Genomic DNA, 16,502 nt, shown 5'->3' on the forward strand with positions numbered 1-16,502 from the left:
AAACCAAACCAAACCAAACCAAACCAACCAAACCAAACCAAACCAAACCAAACCAAACCAAACCAAACCAAACCAAACCAAACCAAACCAAACCAAACCAAACCAAACCAAACCAAACCAAACCAAACCAAACCAAACCAAACCAAACCAAACCAAACCAAACCAAACCAAACCAAACCAAACCAAACCAAACCAAACCAAACCAAACCAAACCAAACCAAACCAAACCAAACCAAACCAAACCAAACCAAACCAAACCAAACCAAACCAAACCAAACCAAACCAAACCAAACCAAACCAAACCAAACCAAACCAAACCAAACCAAACCAAACCAAACCAAACCAAACCAAACCAAACCAAACCAAACCAAACCAAACCAAACCAAACCAAACCAAACCAAACCAAACCAAACCAAACCAAACCAAACCAAACCAAACCAAACCAAACCAAACCAAACCAAACCAAACCAAACCAAACCAAACCAAACCAAACCAAACCAAACCAAACCAAACCAAACCAAACCAAACCAAACCAAACCAAACCAAACCAAACCAAACCAAACCAAACCAAACCAAACCAAACCAAACCAAACCAAACCAAACCAAACCAAACCAAACCAAACCAAACCAAACCAAACCAAACCAAACCAAACCAAACCAAACCAAACCAAACCAAACCAAACCAAACCAAACCAAACCAAACCAAACCAAACCAAACCAAACCAAACCAAACCAAACCAAACCAAACCAAACCAAACCAAACCAAACCAAACCAAACCAAACCAAACCAAACCAAACCAAACCAAACCAAACCAAACCAAACCAAACCAAACCAAACCAAACCAAACCAAACCAAACCAAACCAAACCAAACCAAACCAAACCAAACCAAACCAAACCAAACCAAACCAAACCAAACCAAACCAAACCAAACCAAACCAAACCAAACCAAACCAAACCAAACCAAACCAAACCAAACCAAACCAAACCAAACCAAACCAAACCAAACCAAACCAAACCAAACCAAACCAAACCAAACCAAACCAAACCAAACCAAACCAAACCAAACCAAACCAAACCAAACCAAACCAAACCAAACCAAACCAAACCAAACCAAACCAAACCAAACCAAACCAAACCAAACCAAACCAAACCAAACCAAACCAAACCAAACCAAACCAAACCAAACCAAACCAAACCAAACCAAACCAAACCAAACCAAACCAAACCAAACCAAACCAAACCAAACCAAACCAAACCAAACCAAACCAAACCAAACCAAACCAAACCAAACCAAACCAAACCAAACCAAACCAAACCAAACCAAACCAAACCAAACCAAACCAAACCAAACCAAACCAAACCAAACCAAACCAAACCAAACCAAACCAAACCAAACCAAACCAAACCAAACCAAACCAAACCAAACCAAACCAAACCAAACCAAACCAAACCAAACCAAACCAAACCAAACCAAACCAAACCAAACCAAACCAAACCAAACCAAACCAAACCAAACCAAACCAAACCAAACCAAACCAAACCAAACCAAACCAAACCAAACCAAACCAAACCAAACCAAACCAAACCAAACCAAACCAAACCAAACCAAACCAAACCAAACCAAACCAAACCAAACCAAACCAAACCAAACCAAACCAAACCAAACCAAACCAAACCAAACCAAACCAAACCAAACCAAACCAAACCAAACCAAACCAAACCAAACCAAACCAAACCAAACCAAACCAAACCAAACCAAACCAAACCAAACCAAACCAAACCAAACCAAACCAAACCAAACCAAACCAAACCAAACCAAACCAAACCAAACCAAACCAAACCAAACCAAACCAAACCAAACCAAACCAAACCAAACCAAACCAAACCAAACCAAACCAAACCAAACCAAACCAAACCAAACCAAACCAAACCAAACCAAACCAAACCAAACCAAACCAAACCAAACCAAACCAAACCAAACCAAACCAAACCAAACCAAACCAAACCAAACCAAACCAAACCAAACCAAACCAAACCAAACCAAACCAAACCAAACCAAACCAAACCAAACCAAACCAAACCAAACCAAACCAAACCAAACCAAACCAAACCAAACCAAACCAAACCAAACCAAACCAAACCAAACCAAACCAAACCAAACCAAACCAAACCAAACCAAACCAAACCAAACCAAACCAAACCAAACCAAACCAAACCAAACCAAACCAAACCAAACCAAACCAAACCAAACCAAACCAAACCAAACCAAACCAAACCAAACCAAACCAAACCAAACCAAACCAAACCAAACCAAACCAAACCAAACCAAACCAAACCAAACCAAACCAAACCAAACCAAACCAAACCAAACCAAACCAAACCAAACCAAACCAAACCAAACCAAACCAAACCAAACCAAACCAAACCAAACCAAACCAAACCAAACCAAACCAAACCAAACCAAACCAAACCAAACCAAACCAAACCAAACCAAACCAAACCAAACCAAACCAAACCAAACCAAACCAAACCAAACCAAACCAAACCAAACCAAACCAAACCAAACCAAACCAAACCAAACCAAACCAAACCAAACCAAACCAAACCAAACCAAACCAAACCAAACCAAACCAAACCAAACCAAACCAAACCAAACCAAACCAAACCAAACCAAACCAAACCAAACCAAACCAAACCAAACCAAACCAAACCAAACCAAACCAAACCAAACCAAACCAAACCAAACCAAACCAAACCAAACCAAACCAAACCAAACCAAACCAAACCAAACCAAACCAAACCAAACCAAACCAAACCAAACCAAACCAAACCAAACCAAACCAAACCAAACCAAACCAAACCAAACCAAACCAAACCAAACCAAACCAAACCAAACCAAACCAAACCAAACCAAACCAAACCAAACCAAACCAAACCAAACCAAACCAAACCAAACCAAACCAAACCAAACCAAACCAAACCAAACCAAACCAAACCAAACCAAACCAAACCAAACCAAACCAAACCAAACCAAACCAAACCAAACCAAACCAAACCAAACCAAACCAAACCAAACCAAACCAAACCAAACCAAACCAAACCAAACCAAACCAAACCAAACCAAACCAAACCAAACCAAACCAAACCAAACCAAACCAAACCAAACCAAACCAAACCAAACCAAACCAAACCAAACCAAACCAAACCAAACCAAACCAAACCAAACCAAACCAAACCAAACCAAACCAAACCAAACCAAACCAAACCAAACCAAACCAAACCAAACCAAACCAAACCAAACCAAACCAAACCAAACCAAACCAAACCAAACCAAACCAAACCAAACCAAACCAAACCAAACCAAACCAAACCAAACCAAACCAAACCAAACCAAACCAAACCAAACCAAACCAAACCAAACCAAACCAAACCAAACCAAACCAAACCAAACCAAACCAAACCAAACCAAACCAAACCAAACCAAACCAAACCAAACCAAACCAAACCAAACCAAACCAAACCAAACCAAACCAAACCAAACCAAACCAAACCAAACCAAACCAAACCAAACCAAACCAAACCAAACCAAACCAAACCAAACCAAACCAAACCAAACCAAACCAAACCAAACCAAACCAAACCAAACCAAACCAAACCAAACCAAACCAAACCAAACCAAACCAAACCAAACCAAACCAAACCAAACCAAACCAAACCAAACCAAAATACATATACAATATACGACATCGCACGACAAAAAAACCCTGCCTATGTTCTACAATGATATAAAACCTAATGGAAATAATAAGGCGTTGTATGAAATCACCAAATTGGAAAATAATATTATTAAATGCGAACCACCACATATAAAAAGAACTATATCACAATGCACGAGGTGTCAAGCGCACGGGCACACAAAGACTTACTGCCGCAAATCATATAGATGCGTAAAATGTGCAGGAGAACACAAAACAGGAGATTGTACTCGTAAAGTTCGCGATGAAAAAGTGAAATGTGCTAACTGTAACGAAAATCATCCCGCGAACTACAAGGGTTGCGCAGTTCACAAGCAACAGAAAACAACATAAACTCTATCCTGCCTTAAGGGAGAAAAGGCATCAACAGCAACAAAAACAATCCACACCTACCAGTCTACCTGCCAGGCCAAGTCAACCAGACATAACTTATACCCAAATGGTTGAAAATGGCACAGAAAAAAAATGGCACAAAATCGAGACACGACATCTCAACCTACTGAAACTAGCAACATCTCTAGATTAGAAAACATGATGGCCAAACTAATGGATCAAATGAGTACGATGCTTGGTCTACTCACAACCGTCGTCAGCAAACTTGCCTAATGCCTGAAACCAATAGTTACAAAATCGCCGTCTGGAATGCCAATGGAATCCAACAACACGCCAGGGAACTAAAAATATTCGTAGCTGAACAAAATATTGACGTTATGATGGTTTCCGAAACACATTTTAAGGACAAACATTATTTGAAAATTCCTAAATATAAACATTATCATACAAATCACCCTGATGATAAAGCACATGGAGGTACAGCCATAATAATTCGAGATGATATAAAGCATTTTGAAAAAGAAAAATTCCGCAAAGACTACCTGCAAGCCACCAGTATAACCATAGAGGAAGTGCATGGACCATTAAGAATTTCTGCGATTTATTGCCCACTCGAACATAACAACAAAGCAGAACAATTTCAAGAATTCTTCAGTACGATAGGTAATAGATTTATAGCCGGAGGAGATTATAATGCAAAACATTTAATGTGGGGTTCCAGAATAATAACCTCAAGAGGTACAAACTGAAATGGATATAGAAATAGAAGCAATAAATCTTACAAAAAATATACAGGAGGCAGCATATTCCCCGACTCCTAACAGTGAAACATTTCCAAGAAAAAATACACATATATCATGTACAATACAGAAAAAGATATCAGAAAAAAGAAAGTTACGACGAAATTGGCAACAGCAAAGGACTGAAGAGAATAAAAGAAAATTTAATAGGGCAATAAAAGAGCTGAAAGAACTAATCCAAATTGAACAAAACCAAGGCATTCAAGAATACCTAGAAAACTTGACATCAACTGAGGCTACAGACTATGCGTTGTGGAAAGCAACAAAAAAGCTTAGGAGATCCCAGCAGCATAACCCACCTATTAAAACAAACGAAAATAATTGGGCGAGAAGCAATAAAGAGTAGGCCGACATTAGGAAAATAAAATTACTAGCTTTCTAGATTCGCCATTTCAAATGGATTTACCGCACGAGAAATTAACGATCAAAAAAGTTAAACAAACAATAATGAGAGAGATTAATATTAAAAAAGCTCCTGGTTATGACTTAATTACTGGCAAAATTTTAAAAGAACTATCAGAAAAGGGTATAAAACTATTAACATTTATATTTAATGCTATGCTACGAATTAATTACTTCCCTAGTATCTGGAAAGTAGCTAAAATATTAATGATTCTTAAACCAAGAAAAATACCAGAAGATGTGACCTCCGACCTATAAGTTTATTACCGATAATCTCGAAAGTTTTCGAGAAATTATACATAAAAAAGCTAAACTTGTCCTGCGTCCACCGTTCTTCCCCTCAGAGAAGATTTTCTTCCCCGAAAAGAAGATAAGAGATAAGCACTAATATTTTTGCTTCTTAGCTGGTCTACGATTCCTGTACATGAGGCTGAGTTAAAGGCGTTTTTGATATCTAGTGTCAACAGCACCGTCCATTCTCTGTTCTGGTATGACATATCCACCGGGATACCATCAGTGCCCGGTGTCTTACAGCTTTGCAACGCATTAGCGGCCTTCCAGATCTCCTCGTTCTCAAACATTGGGATCTCCTCGTTCTCAAACATTGGGATCTCCTCCTGTATTCGCCACTTAGTCCCATCCCTTCTTGGAAATAAGATACGTAATTGTTCTTTCCGTTGTCCTGTACAACAAGGGTGATCCTGCCAGTGGCTATACCACCGTCGTCATAGCACGCCGGGTAGTAAGGGCACTCAAGCCCCACCGGCACGACAAACCGGGAACACCTTGGTGGGGAACCAAAGCAAAACAGACCAAACCTCCGACCAACGCAAACGAAACCAAACCTCTGATCAAAGCGAACTGCTTTTTAATTTTTTTTGGTGAAAAAATCATTTACAACCGAAGTATGGCACTCCCCTGCTATCAACCAACCAACTTTTTTTTTATATTATAGGTCCTACCCACTATAAAACACTCTCTTCTTTCTCTCGCCCAGACACCCTGAACAAAATTAACCGCCTACAACATTACTTCGAGGTGGAGGGCTTCAGTTCCTACGACTTGACGACTCACCCTGATATTTCAGTCTCATTATGTCAGTCACCATTCTCAGTATAGCCTCTCACGAGGCCTCTCCACTCGCCGTCAGTTCGTCGACGTTCTGCTCGCGGATGCTCTCTCCAACTTCCAGTCGGGCATTCTTCCAACCAAACCAAAACTTAGTTCAAGCATGGAATTTCGTTAATATTCTCAAATTGCAGCTTCTTGCGCATGCTGATTGCGAAACCGTTCTCTATTTTTAATAATGTTTTATAGTTTCCCAGTTACAGTCGATCGAAAATATACATTTTTCGATTATCGATCCATTTTTGCTTATTACGTCAGAAATTAAAATTGACATTTTAAACAACAGATTTTGTTTATATTCACAGTTGACCAACCCAAATCCAACCAAACAGTAAGCTATTGATTATTACGCCAAAACGAAAATTGAGACTTGAACATAGTCATATGCTGTCGCCCGCTGTGACATGACCCTCAAACCAAACCAAACCAAACCTCATATCAATCCACACAAATCTTCAGACCAAGATAAAACTGAAATTAATATTTCGAATTACGCATGTAATTCAATTAGATTGTTTGGACTTCTAAGGCATAGTGGTTAATTGAATGAAGGGATGCAGAAAAATATCGATATATCGAAATTTTCTAAAAAAAATCAATATTGTTTGCGGATATATCGAAATATCGAAATTTTTTTCGGTGGCTTATACCCCTAATTGAATGTACAAGGTTTTTTGGGCACCAATTGTTTATATTTGTATAGCTCATTTATCTTTTTAACAAAGAATCAGGTAAGCTTATTTGAAATACACTTTCTAACAATACTTGTGATATAATATTAATATAAAATAAAAAAATTGCTAACATACAAATACAAGATATATATATGAAATAAAATAAAAAACATTTTAACCACAGTCTTTGTTTTTATAAAATAATAATTGACATAGGATAAGGAATGATTGCAAAAGGAAAAACATATTAATTTTGGGACTAAAACAGCACGTGGTCAACGATTGTTCCGTGACTGATTTTCAACCCTATAATGCAGTATAGAGTACGCACCCCAAACAGCTGAATACCAGATGTATCCCTCACTAACGGTTACCCTCTCTCTTTCACTTGCGTCTGTAAAACGTACGGATCGGGCTAAATATAACTCTCCAATAGCGATAGTGTTCAAATAACTTCAACGAGGAACGAAGTTTATCTCTCTCGACAGATTATTGTTGGCGTTGATTCATATAAATTTTGATCGATACCTAACATTGCGGTCTGCGTACGTCCTAAACAAGATAACGAGAACATGTCATTCTTAATTAAAAGTATTTTATGGTGGTAATATTTTCGAGTATCTAGACCTAAATCGACCTGAAAACTGACTCAACTGAAAAAAAAGCCAAACGATGATTCCAGATAATACAGATAATATTGGATCGCATAATCATCTGATTCAGAATACTAAATTAAGTCAAAGTGTTTTAATAAAAGAAATACAATCCATAAGAAATCAAAGGTATGTGTTTTTTTATTTTCACAGATTTTATAAGTTTCATTCAGTGTGAAAATTGTGTTGGGTTATTTCTACATTTATAAAATCAGATATTTATACTATACAGAAAATTATCTAAAAAGAAATTCACTTTTGGAAATTGAAAGAAAGAAAACTGTTATATTTAAAGGCGTTTAATTTCTGCCAGTTTAATATCCTTACTAGATGCCAGAAACATCCCTTACTAGATGCGTTTCGTTATTTAAACGTGATATGTGACTCCTTCCTACTAAAACCAATTTCCTATCGTACCTTTGTGATTTCTGTAATTCTGAAGTTACAGAAATCTAAAGTAAAAGTAGCCACGCTTGTGTTTTTGAAATGAATTTCTTTATGGACCGCAATGTACTTAATTTTTGTAAATAATTTAAGTAAATAAACATATTTTTAGTTCAACTTTTGAAAGAATATTTATTTTTATATAAATTCTTTTGTAGATGGTTGGCAAATGAAGCATTTTCAAAATATATATCAGATACGTCCAATTTAACACAGGAGGAAATGAAACAACTCATGATAAAGGCTTATCAAGGCTGTGATTTGAAATATTCTAGAAATTATATAACTGATGTGCCTATTACAAATGCAACCGAGAATTCAGAATGCTAGCAAATATATATAATATAATATATATAACATTAACTTGGATGGTAACAATTATTTGATTAATGATGTTTGAAACCATTCAAAAAATTTTAAATTTGTATTTGTATTGTTTCCTGCAGAAAGCAATTTTAAGTGTAAAAATAGGCACCTCAAATATTTTATTTTATTGATTATATATTTGTACTATAGTACAATCGTAAAAGATGCACATATTAGTATTAAGTTGCAATATTATTATTTTGTTATTCTAGTCATTTACTGGACACAAATATATCTTATTATTATATAAATATATTTATTACATTAGATTTAGACATAGATATGTACTATATTTCTGAAAACAATAAATTGCTTTTATAAAACCTTTACTTTTAATGCATGTCTTTAATATTATTGGTTGTATGTATTGATTCAAGATATCATGAATCAAATAGGCTAAAAACGTTCAAAAACTTCGGAAGAGCACTAGACCCCGTAATATGCTCTAATTTTTATATAATTATACGTTTTCATAAAATTAGTACATGAAATATTACCTGCATATTAATAATTATAAAAACTAACATTTGAAAAATCACAATAGTCAAGATATAATTGCCACTACCAAACTCACACTACATACTACAAATATGACAGAACCTGTTTTGTTTTTACGTATCAGCTTACTCGATTTCATTAATAATTCCTGACTAAAATATTTTCCATAAGAAGCGATGTAAGGAATGTATTGTAATTGGGGCATGTATGTCCAACAAAAAGTCAATGTGAATAAAAAAATTGAAATTGACTTGAAATAATTCTAACTTGATTTGCAATTTAAAAAAATTAGATTCTTAAATACTAAGTGAATAAAAACCAATTTAAAAGTAATATTTATATTTTTAAAATTGTATGTATACTGTCTACAATTTGAAGTAAATGAAATTATAATAATACAAATACAGAAATCTATACTAGATGGCTTTTGACTTTTCAAAAAAAAAATGAATGCAACAAATATTACTATATCCACGGTCGCTTGATCATTATAAAAAATAGACTGAAATGAGATTGTACAAATTGAATTTTTGAGATTAAATTCTGTAGAATATTATTCATTCATAAGGCACCAACATTTTGACCCTTCAAAAAAAATACAAATAAATATATATATTATAAATAATATATCATTTAGCTTGTATAACCAAATACATATTCAGTTGTACAATCTCTTAAAAACTCAGAAGTAAAATATAATTTGAATTTTCATATAATTTTAAGCACATTATTTTATATTTTAATGGAAAACCATTAAAGATAAATACATGAAATATTTCCCATGAAACTTATACACTGCCATTATTCAAATCTTATGTTTATTGTATTTCTTTTGAAACAATCACAATGGTCAAGATATTATTTTACTTCTATGGAAAATTGACAAAAATTAAAACAAAATTATATTATCTAGGGCAGTGTATCTTGATTATCACTACAGATCCCAAATTGATTTCTTACAATACAAAACATGCATAGATAGTTTGAACTTAAGAGTCTAACAAATGCATATTTTCTTTAGATAGGGTGGCTCAGAAATATATTTTATACTTTTCTGGCTCACTTGAAGTTAGAAAAAGGGATTCCACAGACTTTTTTTATTGGGACCCCTTAAAAGTAAAATTGTCCGATTGAATGGAAAAATGGAAAAGTAAAACCGCCAAGGACCCTTTGATTAACTGAAACAGTAACTTAAAAATTGGAAATAATTAAACACTATTAAACGATAGATTCTTTTAATTTTCAAAAATATTTTTTTCTGAGTCACCCTAATTTTTACAAAAATACATTAAATAAACATTTAAAAATACTGAATTATAAAAATTAAGCAAAATATTTAATACTTATCAAAAGCAATTTAATGGTACATTAAACAGTACAACTTAAAATTTAGCAATGTACAAACTTAAAGTTTTTTTTCTTAAAATAGCATAACTATATCACATTTAATAATCTTTTAATTCCAACGATGGTTAAAATTTGTATAAGAAAACATCCACCATACAGGCATCCACATATATTATAAAGATCGTCAGAAATCAAATACTACATTACCCCAAATAATTAGACTTTTAGCTACACATTCGGTAGCGGATCCAGAATCTTAAGCATACGACTCCTTCTGTGACAAATCCGAAATTTGACATTATTCTATTTTTCCGAGTGTTAAATCCGTTAGACAACCCCAACGTAGGTACCCAGAACTGCCAAATATTCCATTCACCGTTCAAATATGACACTAAGAAACATTGCAGGTGAGATAAACTTGGCATCCTAAGTTGTTTGTTTCGTTGCAACATATATTTCTCTACTCTGTTATCACGTGCTCGATAATAATGAGTTATGTTTTAGTTTAAATGTATTCCATCTTTTCGTTGATATAGACCATAAATAATCTTTAAAAAGCTTTTGAAAATCAACGCACTTCCGTTGTTCTTCTTGACGTTTTTACAACTCTTTTACAGTTAGCGACACACATTTCCAGTGAAGATCGTGTCACACTGTTTCGTTATCACAAAACTAACTGTGTGCAATAAGCTTTGAAGCCACATTGAATATCTTCTCCAAACAGCAAATTTCAAGAGCCAAATGAACTTTTCCCGAACACGAAAAGTTATTCTAGAAGGCTTGTTAGGCATTAATCAAAATATGATTTCGTGTGCTTATTTAGTATTTACTTTGGCAATTTTGGTCCGCTACTGTACACATTTTTCAGAAATTCTTAATAAATTGTTATGTTTCATTATTACATAACCCAAAGTTTCCAAATGTTGTTTATTAACCTCTAAATTAAAAGTCTAATTATTGAGCTGTTTCATTCTGTAAAAATATTATAGTTTCTGGCATTATGTTTCAGGATAAAATGACTAGCCAATATAGACTACTTTACTTTTTCAAAAAACATTCCTAAAACTTTTGATAATGCAGAAAGTCGTAATGGTCAAATTGAATTATGTTGTGTTTATGTTAAGGAAGTATTCTTTTATACTGTAAATAAATAACATTTAAGCAAAATATGTTTGATACCTAAGCTTAATATATAATTCGATATAAGCGAGCTCTATTATGAATAATTTATTTTTAGGATAACTGATTTTATAATATGAATTTATAATTTCCAATGAGCATATGTTAAACCTCCTGTACATAAGAATACTCCAAGCATATTTTGTGGTCTGATGACTTTTTCCAATATTATCTACACATAGAAAATGATTGAATGTAAAATAAACTATCCACCGTTCTGTAGCGACTCCAGCTGTTCTAGTTTTACTTTCAATTTCATTTTATCTTCCTTGAGATCTGCTAGTTGCTGACTTAATTCCTGACATGTACGTAAAAGAGCCGTGTTTTCAATTTGCAGTCTCAAAAACTCCTCCCACTGTTCCTCTTCAAGAGCATCAAGAGGTGATCTATCACCAGACGAAGTTTTCCCCGGTTTTCTAATAAAAAGCAGGCAATATTCATTAGATATATTAACTTTTGTATATATTTACATACCTATACACTTCGAAAGCGCCATGTTTTCTTGGAGGTTCCTCTATCGGATCTTGTGCAAATAGTTGTGCAAAAAGCTTCTTACGTTCAGCTTCATATACATCACCCGGAAATATGGTCTCGTCTTGAACATTTTCGTATTTTTCAAAGCGATTGAAATCGGCGAAAGAAACGTCTGTTGCTTCAAGCGAAAAAACGCCATCCCCTTCTGACCTCTGATTCGTTAACTTTTTTGACTGACTACTTGGACTAACTCTAGGCGGAACTACCGGAGGTGCAACTGGCTTTGTTAATCTAAAAGAAAAATTGAACCATCACTAAACCATAGAAACGTATGTAATATGTCTTTTCCCGTATCATTCAGTATCAAAATTCGTTTCGAAAACTTTGATGTTAAAGGTGAACATTGCTCTCAATCATAAAATCCAAATCTGAAAAATGTATAACATATGACAATAATGTCAAATAAAAATCGTGACAGAAACCAGAGAAGCTTCACATACGGTTGAACGTTGAAAATAGGAAACCTTGTCTGCGAAATTTTTATGCATCTGCCATATAGCCCCAACTTTATCCCATCCCACTAAGATTGCTACAAAAACTACCTTGATAGTATAAAGCTGACTTAAAAATAGGGTGACATCACTTGGTTCAGTTTATCCTGAATATCCTGCAGCGACGGAATTACGGTATTACCAAAAAAGTGGTAAAAGGCCATCAATAAAAATGGTACATGTTACATACCGTTGTTAAAATTCACTATAATTACACATAAAATGTTCTTTTGTATCAAAGATAACAAACTAAACTTACCTATTTAAATCGAGAGATGAACTCCTACCATGAGTTTTAAACGTTCTAGGTGGTGGCGGTGGCGGTTTTTCTTTTTTGGGAGGTGGAAATGCTGGTAAACTAATCGGACCGCCTTCCTCGGGCGGCGGTGGAATAGCTCCGAAGCCTCTAGCGTTAATTTTCTTGGGTTGTGGTCTCTGAATTGCACTATGCTGTTGATTAATCTGTAACGTATTCGTGCCTTCTGGCTTTCTTGGGCTCTGTAGATCTATAACGTCAGATACGTCGTCGTTCTGCCGTTCTGCGGCGGCCATTTCGGGCGTCAGTCTTCTCGGTACGGGATGTCTTAAATCTGGATCATTTTGATCGATTTGGAAATCAAAATTAACCGGTTTGATACCAGGAGATGATACGGAACTAGTCGGACTGTCGACAAATTTCGTCCACTCTTTAGCGGTTTCCTTCGTTTGTGGAGATAAAACAGTTTCGGCTTCCGGACTAGATGGTAGAGATTTTTCGATTTTCGGAATAAGAGAGGGTGGAAGGGTATCCGGAATCGCAATTTCATGTTTTCGTAGAACTACCTGGAAAATACGAATAACATAATTTAGCTCTTCTAAAAAATTATCTGCTTTAAATCTCAATAAAGCGAAAAGGTGCATTAAATGGCCAATTGAAAGTGACTTCTCTTACAAAGTGGTTTACCCTTTCAATCTCTAGAATATCTACATTAGTGGAAATTCAGATGATGCAATATCCCTGCTTTTATTGACAAGTGCCTTGTATGTGTTATAGACACAGATTTCAATGGGATACTCATTAGAACGGCTCAGTCATCAGAACTCATGACCACTGATCATTAAAAATCAACCATACCAAGAATTTTACCGAGGCCGCATGAATAATAATTTTTCAATAAAGCTTCCATATGATGGAATATTGGTCACATATTGATCACATTCCAGTACCATAGTAGAACGCAATCAACATTCCTGAACTGATAATCTATGTACCTGGAAGTAACTGATAATGTAGAATACCAGAATACTATTTTTCGTCTAATGGATTAATAGTGTACGACCTGAAATCAAGTTCGAAATGTCACTCTGTGCGATTTCTGCCGATTTATCATATGACATTTTAAGCAACATATATAATTAAGCATTCAGTAGTCTTTAGAGTAGTTTCGACTCTTACAATAACACAATGATAAACTACGCAAAAAATTTGTTCATTCCATATTAAATATTAAAAATAAAGATTAGTTAAATGGCTACAAACATAATTACTAACAACTTGCTTGTAACCTACACTTGACCAGTACAGTAGGTTAGAGAAAATGTCCAAACGCAATATACGAGCAGCGAATATATTTTCTTGCCATATGCAAACTAGATTAAGATGCAAAAATGGTACAGCAAAAAAAAAAGAATTTTGACATCTATTGTTATTGACATTGCAAATTTTAACTAATACATTATACATAATGACCGCGATCAAAATAATATTACTCATTCACAATTACTCATATTTAGAATTTGACAAAAAATGTCCTGTGAAAGTGGATTGTGAATCAAAACTTAAGTAATACTTTATATGGGTAAAATATAACAATGCTTAAACAAGATCATAGACGCTAAACATTTTTTTACAGGCTTTTTCTTACTTTTTTCATTTAATTTATATCTGACAAAAGTATATTTTCTCTAAAAATTCATATATTATTATTTTATTTCAAGATGTAATATACCTATTTTCAACAATCAATGTTTTAAGATCGTTGTGAGATCGCGTGGTTTTTCCCATGTGAACTGCTGTTTAGTTCTACAACAACATACACTATAACATACAATTTTATTTCAAATTTTCAATTAATGATAAAATAAATAATTAATGTATTTCTATATACTCTCCTTATTTTTAAATACCTTAATAAAGCCACATGTTATCCATTCTTAAAATTAAACATCATAGAACATACCTTCTTAAATTGAAATATAAATTTTACTTCATTTTAAAACGCAACTTGTAAATAAATAATTTCTATAAACGCACCAAATGCATAGCTATAAAGAATTCCTGTAATGATAATGCTCCATCCCTTGTCACATCAGCTAGCTGCCAAATTTTTCTTAGCTCATGAACTGGTAACTGAGATCTAGAAATATGTACATTACAAAAAATAATTAACAGAGTGGCAATTGATACCTTTCAAAAAATGTTCTAGCTATTGTACCTGCTAATAAAGCATTTGTATTTTCTTGTAATTTCTTAAATTGTTTTGTATAGTATTCCCTTTGTTCTGGAGTAATCGCCCAAATTTCACTTGATATATCTGCCTCATCCTCACTACTATGCCTGTCAGAAGATTCTTCCTCTGTACATAAAGGTCACATTATATTCAAACTCAGTACAAATTATAACAATTTACCTAACAGTTGCCTCTGTTCCTCTGACACTAATCCTTGCCAAGCCCAATTTCTATCCTGTACACTGTTTGTGGGTGTAGGACTGTCCGAAGCAGGACTTGAAGTATTAGGTGAACATCGAACGGTTTCACTGTCAGCTTCTGAATCTGTGCTAACTGATTCGCCATGATCTTTTGAAATGTTTCTTAATTCAATTAAATCAGGTATAGGTGCTACAGCATCAAAGGATCCCCAAGTAAAACGAGGCAATGGGAGATCTAATTTGTTGGTAATTAAGTTATTGCGTATAGGCAGATTAGCCTGATAGGCTGCTACTAATTTTAATGCAGAAAAAAACTGTATTTTGTTTAAGTAATTAGTACCAGATGTCCAACATATTTCTCCTATCTGTAATAATAAAAAATATAAATAACATAAAATAAAGAAATCAATAAAAATCTGATATATAAATTGAAAGCATTTTTTCTCATTATAATAAATATAACCAAAAAATATAAGATAATAATTTGCAAAACTTGACCTCAACTCTGACATAAAATTGATAAATTGGAAACGTGTTAAACAAACAAAAAATAAAACAAAATAATAGTAAAACATCAATAAAGGATAATATTATAATCTTACTAAAACCCTTATTGTGATAACAAAGTGATAAACATATTTTTTCTACATATATACAAGAAATATTAACTAGTTATTCTTATAAATTGGTTTATCATAGTGGTATTATAAATATTAATCATAACATATATAAAAGGTATAATATAATAATATTAATATACAAATTTAAGCAAGTTTTATTACCTGCGCTAGGACATCATCAGGAACATTTCCGGACTTCACCAATTCAATAGTCTTAGTCAAAGAAGCTTTTCCAGACTTATCGTCATCACAGCAAAGAAATATATCGGAAAAATAACGCTGAAATGTCTCGGACAGATGTAACTCATCCATTTTTTACATTTTTGTTGTCTGACGTTTTTTAATACATTTGCACATTGAGGTTATATTTAACAATGCATTTTGAGCAGGCAACTCTTTTGACAGCTTTGTGTATTGAGTGTTAATTTAGCAAAATAATCTCTATTATGTTCATAATATAAAATGTATCATTTGAATTTGAAAATTTAAAATGCAATTGACTTCTCGTAAGATTTAAGAATATAACAGTTTAGATGTTTTATATCCCACTATTTAAATTACTTATTTTTCCATAATAATAAAATAAT

The 16,502-nt window shown here is 33.9% G+C and overlaps 1 protein-coding gene and 1 long non-coding RNA gene across 2 annotated transcripts; one reads left to right on the plus strand and one right to left on the minus strand.

Moving 5' to 3' along the window:
- The first annotated feature begins 7,615 nt into the window (after positions 1-7,615).
- On the plus strand, positions 7,616-8,668 carry LOC143201814 (uncharacterized). Its single transcript, XR_013007026.1, has 2 exons — positions 7,616-7,876; positions 8,350-8,668. It is a non-coding gene; the product is annotated as an uncharacterized LOC143201814 (long non-coding RNA).
- Positions 8,669-9,377: 709 nt separating this feature from the next.
- Reps (RALBP1 associated Eps domain containing) lies at positions 9,378-16,295 on the minus strand. Its single transcript, XM_076412997.1, has 7 exons — positions 16,078-16,295; positions 15,276-15,660; positions 15,053-15,221; positions 14,900-15,002; positions 12,866-13,428; positions 12,056-12,346; positions 9,378-11,997 (listed from the first exon to the last, which is right to left on the minus strand). Exons 1-7 carry the CDS (start codon positions 16,225-16,227, stop codon positions 11,787-11,789), a joined length of 1,872 nt encoding a protein of 623 aa, XP_076269112.1. The 5' UTR covers positions 16,228-16,295; the 3' UTR covers positions 9,378-11,786.
- Between the last annotated feature and the right edge of the window lie 207 nt (positions 16,296-16,502).

This window comes from Rhynchophorus ferrugineus, unplaced genomic scaffold, assembly GCF_030347505.1.
Source record: "Rhynchophorus ferrugineus isolate W39M unplaced genomic scaffold, kcgeb_rfMv2 rfM1, whole genome shotgun sequence".
Taxonomy (NCBI): domain Eukaryota; kingdom Metazoa; phylum Arthropoda; class Insecta; order Coleoptera; family Curculionidae; genus Rhynchophorus; species Rhynchophorus ferrugineus.